Source organism: Salmo salar, chromosome ssa06, assembly GCF_905237065.1.
Source record: "Salmo salar chromosome ssa06, Ssal_v3.1, whole genome shotgun sequence".
NCBI classification, from domain to species: domain Eukaryota; kingdom Metazoa; phylum Chordata; class Actinopteri; order Salmoniformes; family Salmonidae; genus Salmo; species Salmo salar.
This window is the reverse complement of record NC_059447.1, coordinates 3,155,831-3,165,000: the sequence shown is the minus strand read 5'-3', so window position 1 is coordinate 3,165,000 and position 9,170 is coordinate 3,155,831. Positions and strand designations below refer to the sequence as shown.

The 9,170-nt window shown below is 39.9% G+C and overlaps 1 protein-coding gene across 1 annotated transcript in view; it reads right to left on the bottom strand.

Moving 5' to 3' along the window:
* Positions 1-9,156, bottom strand: part of LOC123743528 (NLR family CARD domain-containing protein 3-like) — a gene marked incomplete at its 5' end in the record, with an annotated part of 9,735 nt that extends 579 nt beyond the window's left edge. Inside the window, 5 exons of the mRNA XM_045721266.1 lie at positions 1-38; positions 4,471-4,594; positions 6,342-6,515; positions 6,800-8,555; positions 8,937-9,156. The exon at positions 1-38 is cut by the window's left edge and continues 579 nt beyond it. Coding sequence (XP_045577222.1) covers positions 1-38; positions 4,471-4,594; positions 6,342-6,515; positions 6,800-8,555; positions 8,937-9,156 — 2,312 coding nt within the window. The remainder of the gene's footprint in view (positions 39-4,470; positions 4,595-6,341; positions 6,516-6,799; positions 8,556-8,936) is intronic.
* Between the last annotated feature and the right edge of the window lie 14 nt (positions 9,157-9,170).

Genomic DNA, 9,170 nt, shown 5'->3' with positions numbered 1-9,170 from the left:
GAGAGGAGTCTGTTTACTGTGTTTAGGTCCAGTGTGAGATCACAGACATCTGATGGATGAAACCAGACACAATATTAGAAATCATCATCATTCACATTAGAATGTTAACTCACTTTTCACTAATTATTTTAATGTAGATGTTTCTAGGTATCAAAAGGAGAAGTTCAGGTAACTTGAGACTTGTTGAATGATCATATGTTATACTGTATGGTAATATAAAACACACTTATTCCCATTAATTACACACACACACACACACACACACACACACACACACACACACACACACACACACACACACACACACACACACACATACACACACACACACACACACACACACACACCTGTAATCATCATGAACACAAACACACATTTCGGATGCGCCACATACATACACACACGTTGTCATATCAACTCTTTGGAAACTTTGGTGTCCCTGATTTTTGCTTCTGTAGAACTACAGCTGATATTTAATATGACCAAGTAAGTAATGATGATGGTCTTTGACTTTGACTTAACTTGAATTAAGACTTATTCTTAGTTATATTCTTCTCAGCAGTCAACACTCACATTTTCTAAGCCCAGGTTCCATTGTGTTCTCTCCATCATGTTCCACACTGTAGTGGTAAGCAGAAGAACAGACAGTCATTGATGGATACACCTGAACTCACACACACACACACACACACACACACACACACACACACACACACACACACACACACACACACACACACACACACACACACACACACACACACACACACACACACACACACACAGTCATCATATAACTTCGTACAAGTAGTGGTAAGAATGTTTGTCTTAACCTGTTGGGGCTAGGGGGCAGTATTTTCACGGCTGGATAAAAAAACGTACCCAATTTAATCTGGTTACTAATCCTACCCAGTAACTAGAATATGCATATACTTATTATATATGGATAGAAAACACCCTAAAGTTTCTAAAACTGTTTGAATGGTGTCTGTGAGTATAACAGAACTCATTTGGCAGGCAAAACCCTGAGACATTTTCTGACAGGAAGTGGATACCTGATGTGTTGAATTACCTTTAAGCCTATGCCATTGAAACACACAGGGGCTGATTAATGTTTTGGCACTTCCTATTGCTTCCACTAGATGTCACCAGCCTTTACAAAGTGTTTTGAATCTTCTACTATGAGATCTGACCGAACAAGAGCCTTGGAACGGTGATGGGCGATTAGACTCTGGCGTGCGAGGTCATGTTGGGTACCCTCGTTCCAAAACGTTTTAAAAGAGAATGCATTCGTCCACCTTGAATATTATTCATGTTCTGGTTAAAAAAGGCCCTAATGATTTATGCTATACAACGTTTGACATGTTTGAACGAACGTAAATATATTTTTTCCCCTCGTTCATGAAGTGAAGTCCGGCGGGCTTAGATCATGTGCTAACAACACAGACTTTTTGGACATAAATGATGAGCTTTTTTGAACAAAACTACATTCGTTATGGGCCTGGGATTCCTGGAAGTGACATCTGATGAAGAGAATCAAAGGTAATGGATTATTTACATAGTATTTTCGATTTTAGATCTCTCCAACATGGCCCTTTGTCTGTATCGCAAAGCGTATTTTTCTGGGCGCAGTGCTCAGATTATTGCAAAGTGTGATTTCCCAGTAAGGTTATTTTTAAATCTGGCAAGTCGATTGCGTTCAAGAGATGTAAATCTATAATTCTTTAAATGACAATATAATATTTTACCAATGTTTTCTAATTTTAATTATTTAATTTGTGGTGCTGACTTGACTGCCGGTTATTGAAGGGAAACGATTTCCTGAACATCAATGCCATAGTAAAACGCTGTTTTTGGATATAAATATGAACTTGATAGAACTGAAAATGCATGCATTGTCTAACATAATGTCCTAGGAGTGTCATCTGATGGAGATTGTAAAAGGTTAGTGCATCATTTTAGCTGGTTTTATGGTTTTGGTGACGCCTGTCTTTGAATTGACAAAACATTACACACAGCTATTGTCAATGTACTCTCCTAACATAATCTAACTTTATGCTTTCGCCGTAAAACCTTTTTGAAATCGGACAACGTGGTTAGATTAAAGAGATGTTTATCTTTCAAAGGGTGTAAGATAGTTGTATGTTTGAAAAATTTGAATTTTGACATTTATTTGGTTTCAAATTTGCCGCTCTTGAAATGCACCTGCTGTTGATAGGGTGCACCATGGGTGGCACGCTAGCGTCCCACATAGCCCCAAGAGGTTTTAACTACCCTGATAAGTCAAACATGTCTGATATGAACATTGACATCAACCCTCTACATACTTGAGTTTCTCCAGTCTGCAGTGTGGATCCTCCAGTCCAGCAGAGAGCAGTCTGACTCCTGAGTCTCCTGGGTGATTGTAGCTCAGGTCCAGCTCTCTCAGGTGTGAGGGGTTTGACCTCAGAGCTGAGACCAGAGAAGCACAGCCTTCCTCTGTGACTAGACAGCCTGACAGCCTGCAAAGCGTCAAATCATATTAAAACCACACTGCTATTCTTTGGTGGTGAAAATAGTGGCAGTATATTTTATCAACATTTTCAGATACATCAGTGATCAGCAAGCGTCCCACGAGGTTAAAGTAGTCAAAAGTTTAGTATTTGGTCACACATTCTTTGAACACAATGACTACATCAAGCCTGTGACTGCCATGATTGAGAAAGATCATGAATGAATCATGAATAATAATGAGTGAGAAAGTTAACCTGTTGGGGATAGGGGGCAGTATTTGCACGGCCGGATAAAAAACATACCCGATTTAATCTGGTTACTACTCCTGCCCAGTAACTAGAATATGCATATAATTAGTAGATTTGGATAGAGAACACTCTAAAGATTCTAAAACTGTTTGAATGGTGTCTGTGAGTATAACAGAACTCATATGGCAGTCAAAACCCTGAGACAAATCCTAACAGGAAGTGGAAATCTGATGTGTAGAATCACTTTCAAGCCTTTGCCATTGAAACACACAGGGACTTATCAATCATTGAGCACTTCCTAAGGCTTCCACTAGATGTCAACAGTCTTTACAAAGTGGTTTGAGTCTTCTATGCTAGAAACTGACCCAAAGAGAGGCTTGGGAAGTTGGTCACAGGGGGAGGGCCATTACTACTATGACGCGGGCGTTTAGTAAGTCGTTTAGTAAGACAATGCAATCGTCCGCCTTGAATATTATTGAAGCTCTGGTTGAAAAAGGCCCTAAAGATTTATGTTATACAACGTTTGACATGTTTGAATGAACGTAAATGTATTTTTTTGCACATTCGTGACGACAAGTCCAGCGCGCCTCGTACATTATGAGCAGCCTTCGGAACGCGCTAACAAGAAGGAACTATTGGGACATCAACTATTAACTTTTTCGAACAAAACGACATTTGTTGTGGACCTGGGATTTCTGGAAGTGCCTTCTGATGAAGATAATCAAAGGTAAGGGAATATTTACAATAGTATATTTGATTTTAGATGGTTCCAAGATGGCGCTAACATGTATCGCCTAGCCTATTTTTCTGAGCATACCACCTCGTTTATTGCAAAGTGTGATTTCCCAGTGAAGTTATTTTTAAATCTGGCAATGCGGTTGCATTCACGAGATGTTAATCTATAATTCTTTGAATGACAATATTAAATTTTAACAATGTATTCGAATAGTAATTTTGTAAATTGTAGCGCTGTTTCACCGGAAGCATTTGAGGGAAGATATTTTCTGAACGTCACGCGCCGATGTAAAATGCTGTTTTTATATATAAATATGAACTTTATAGAACAAAAAATGCATGTATTGTGTAACATGATGTCCTAGGAGTGTCATCTGATGAAGATTGTCAAAGGTTAGTGCTGCATTTAGCTGTATTTTGGGTATTTGTGATGCATGCTAGTTGCTTTGAAAATGGCAGTGTGATTTTTTTTGGCAGGGTACTCTCCTAACATAATCTAATGTTTTGCTTTTGCTGTAAAGCCTTTTTGAAATTGGACAAGGTGGTTCGATTCAGGAGATCTATAAAATGGTGTAAAATAGTCATATGTTTGAGAAATTGAAGTTATAGCATTTATGAGGTATTTGTATTTCGCGCGACGCGATTCCACTGGTTGTTGACTAGGGTGGGACGCAAGCGTCCCACGTTTCCCAGACAGGTTAACAGAGGCCACAACAAAACATACTAACCTCTCACCATTAACCTCAAATAAAAAGGTGACAATCTGTTCTGTTACCTAATATGAAATATTCTATCTCAAATCCAAAATGCTGGAGCATAGCACCAAATTTAAAACTGTAAGCTTCACTGTCCAAACACATATGGTATGGACTATGTGTGCCTGGTAAACACATGTGGATCTGGTGAACAGTTATCACATGTTGACCAACTACAGGAATACTGACCTCAGAGTCTCCAGTTTACTGTGGGGATTCCCCAGTCCAGCAGAGAGCAGCTTCACTCCTGAATCCTTCAGGTCATTGTTACTCAGATCCAGCTCTCTCAGGTGTGATGGGTTTGACCTCAGAGCTGAGACCAGAGAAGCACAGCCTTCTTCTGTGACTCGACAGCCTGACAGCCTGCAAAGAGTCAAATCATATTAAAATCACACTGCTATTCTTTGTTGGTGAAAATAGTGGCAGTATATTTTTCAACATATTCAGATATATCAGTGTCCTCAAACCTGCCATATCTTTTCATAAATTAATGAATGTATCATTATTATAAATTATCATAATATTACTTGTGGAAAGAAAAATGTATAGTACTGTAATGGAAATGATATGATTAAAGGTTTGACTAAATGATTTCACTCAAACCATATAACCTGTTGAAATGTATTCGAAATTATAAAGGCTATAATAATGGGTTAAAAACTATATTCCAATACTGTGTGTAAGCACTTCAAAATGAGCAGGGCAGAGTTGATAAGACGACCTTGGGAAAGGAACTGGAGAAGATGCCTCCCTAAGTTAGGGAGGGAGACAACGGCCTGGGAACGGCTAGTTGGCAGGAGATTATAAGACAGGTGGCAAGGTTGATAAGGAAAGTATGTGTACTGTGGAAAAATATAGCCGCCTAAAGCGGGGTGGAGTTCTCTACTGATGTAAGTTTGTGTGTGTGTGTGTGTGTGTGTGTGTGTGTGTGTGTGTGTGTGTGTGTGTGTGTGTGTGTGTGTGTGTGTTAATCTATAGTGTGGTTAGTGCTCATCATGAAATTTAATGGAAAATGAGAACACTTTACAACTAAACAAAAGACAACAGCCAAACAGTTCTGTCAGGTAACAAATGACTAAACAGAAAATATCTACCCACCAACCCCAAAGGAAAACAGGCTGCCTAAGTATGACTCCCAATCAGCGACAACGAAGTACAGCTGTCCCTGATTGAGAGCCATACCAGGCCAAATCAAAGAAACACAAAGCATAGAAAAAAGGACATAGAATGCCCACCCCAACTCATGCCCTGACCAACCAAAATAGAGACATAAAAGGATCTCTTAAGGTCAGGGCGTGACAGACAGTGAAGTTAGCATTTTAAATGTGGCTCTATACTCCAACATTTTGGATTTGAGATCAAATGTTTCATATGAGGTGACAGTATATAATGTTACCTTTTATTTAAGGGTATTTGAATACATATCTGTTTCACCATTTAGAAAAATAAAAGCACTTTATGTATCTAGTGCCCCCCATTTGAAGAAGTCATAAGTATTCTGACAAATTCACTCATAGTGTATTAAAGTAGTCAAAAGTTTAGTATTTGGTCACACATTCTTTGAACACAATGACTACATCAAGCCTGTGACTGCCATGATAGAGAAAGATCATGAATGAATCATGAATAATAATGAGTAAGAGAGTTACAGAGGCTACAACAAAACATGCTAACCTCTCACCATTACCAATAACAGAGGTTACAACAAAACATGCTAACCTCTCACCATTACCAATAACAGAGGCTACAACAAAACATGCTAACCTCTCACCATTACCAATAACAGAGGCTACAACAAAACATGCTAACCTCTCACCATTACCAATAACAGAGGATACAACAAAACATGCTAACCTCTCACCATTACCAATAACAGAGACTACAAAAAAACATGCTAACCTCTCACCATTAACCTCAAATAAAAGGTGACATTGTCTGTCACCTAATATGAAACATTCTATCTCAAATCCAAAATGCTGTAGCAAAGTACCAAATGAAAACTGTAAGCTTCACTGTCCAAACACATATGGTGTGGACTATGTGTGCCTGGTCAACACATGTGAATCTGGTGAACAATTATCACTTGTTGACCAACTACAGGAATACTGACCTCAGAGTCTCCAGTTTACAGTGGGGATTCCCCAGTCCAGCAGAGAGCAGCTTCACGCCTGAATCCTTCAGGTCATTGTTACTCAGATCCAGCTCTCTCAGGTGTGAGGGGTTTGACCTCAGAGCTGAGACCAGAGAAGCACAGCCTTCCTCTGTGACTCCACAGCCTGACAGCCTGACAAAGAGATCATCATGACTTCACAAACACACTGTTGATTTAACAAGTAGTGTAGAAGGACAATGGCAGATGCATTTGGTTTATTCTCTCAAACAACATACAGATTAATCTTCCATCTCCTAGAATTGTATGGTCATAATGTTATACTAATGTGAAAATCAATGCATTTATTCAATATGTTTTTCCCAAAAATATTATATACATATTATAATACATATTTTTCTCTAAACTTAATATTTCTTCCTGATGATTAGTTCTTATATGTCATTTTATTTACTCACAGAACAGCTCTGGAGGCTTTGACCACTGGCAGCAGCCCCAGAAGACCTTCCTCTGATCTGGAGTATTTCTTCAGGTCAAACACATCCAGCTCCTTTTCAGAAGTCAGCAACACAAAGACCAGAGCTGACCACTGTGCAGGTGACAGGTTGGGTTTTGAGAGACTGCCTGATCTCAGGACGCTTTGGATCTCCTCCACTAGAGAATGGTCATTCAGTTCATTCAGACAGTGGAACAGATTGATGCTCCTCTCTGGAGAGGGATTCTCCCTGATCTTCTCCTTGATGTACTTGATTGTTTCTTCATGGCTCTGTGAGCTGCTTCTTGTCTTTGTCAGTAGACCTCGTAAGTGCTTTTGATTGGACTCCAGTGAGAGGCCCAGAAGGAAGCGGAGGAACAGGTCCAGGTTTCCCGTCTCACTTTGTAAAGCTTTATCCACAGCACTCTTGTAGAAAGTAAGTTCAGTAACTTGTGGTTCAGACATTAGATTCTCATTGTTGTTGATGAAAGAGAGGAACACATATACAGCAGCCAGAAACTCCTGAATGCTCAGATGAACAAAGCTGTATACCTTGTCCTGGTACAGCCCACATTCCTCTTTAAAGAGCTGTGTGCACAATCCTGAATACACTGAGGCTTCATTGACATCAATGCTGGCCTCTTTCAGGTCTTCTTCATAGAAAATCAGATTGCCATTCACAAGCTGCTGAAAAGCCAGTTTTCCCAGTGTCAGAATGCTCTCTTTATTCCATTGTGGATCTGTCTCTTCTTTCCCAAGATACTTTTCATTCTTCTGTTTGGTATGAAACACCACAAGGTGTGTGTACATCTCAGTCAGAGTCTTGGGCATCTCTTCTCTCTTATGTTTCAGCATGTGTTCAAGGACTGTTGCAGAAATCCAACAGAAGACTGGAATGTGGCACATGATGTGGAGGCTCCTTGATGTCTTTATGTGTGAGATGATTCTGCTGGCCAGGTCCTCATCACTGAATCTCTTCCTGAAGTACTCCTCCTTCTGTGGGTCATTGAACCCTCGTACCTCTGTCACCTGGTCAACACACCCTGAAGGGATCTTATTGGCTGCTGCAGGTCGGGTAGTTATCCAGATGAGAGCAGAGGGAAGCAGATTTCCCTTGATGAGATTTGTCAGCAGAACATCCACTGAGGTTGACTCTGTGACGTCCCAACAGATCTTGTTCTTCTGGAAGTCTAGGGGCAGTCGGCACTCATCCAGACCATCAAAGATGATCAGAACTTTGTACTTGTTGTAGATGGAGATTCCTGATTGTTTGGTTTCCATTGAGAAGTGATTGACAAGTTCAATGAAAGTGTGTTTGTCCTCTTTCATCAAATTCAGCTCCCGAAAAGGGAATGAAAATACAAATTGGACATCCTGATTTGCTTTGGCTTCAGCCCAGTCCAGAATGAACTTCTGCACAGAGACTGTTTTTCCAATGCCAGCGACTCCCTTTGTCAGCACAGTTCTGATACGTTTGTCTTGTCCAGTTAAGGGTTTGAAGATGTCGTTACATTTGATTGCAGTCTCTGGTCTTGCTTGTTTCCTGGTTGTTGTCTCAATCTGTCTCAGCTCATGTTCATTATTGACCTGTCCTGTTCCACCCTCTGTGATGTAGAGCTCTGTGTAGATCTTATTGAGGAGTGTTGGGTTTCCTTGTTTAGCGATCCCCTCAAATACACATTGAAACTTCTTCTTTAGATTAGATTTGAGTTCACGTTGGCAAATCCCAGCAAGCTCATCTGAATGAAATAACACAGAGGATATTAATATTACGTCTGTTTTCATGTCTACAGTATTGTAGGACTGTTTTAAAGTTTTAAATTATAATATTTTCTTCTCTTAACTGACTGTATAAATGTGTAAATGTTTTCATAATGCATTACAGACTGGTGTGACTGATTATATAATTATTGGTATTATTGATGGTATTATTAATGTTGTCTCTCTCTCTCTCTAAATGAATCACCACAACACATCCCTGCTGCTACTCGATGAGGTCACTAGGTGATGTGTTAAGGCTGCTACAATATCACTGAGTTACACAGCTACTTTAGCTGTACTTTAGCTACAGCTTTTAAATGTTATAAAACAGCATTCAACATGAGGCAGACAGGTCTTACTTTTCTCCAGTGTGTCAGCAAGCTCCTTCTGGTTCATTTTCCTCAGGACGTGCAGTGTGATCTTCAGAGCGCCCTCTCTCGCACTGCTCTCCTGCTTCTCATCTTCAGCAGCCACCACTTCCTTATCCTGCTTCTGACTCTCAAAGCCTTCTGGGAGTTCTGGACTAAGAATCCTCTTGAACAACTTCAGCTCGTTCTTCACAAATGTCATAATATTCTCTTCAAGCAACTGAA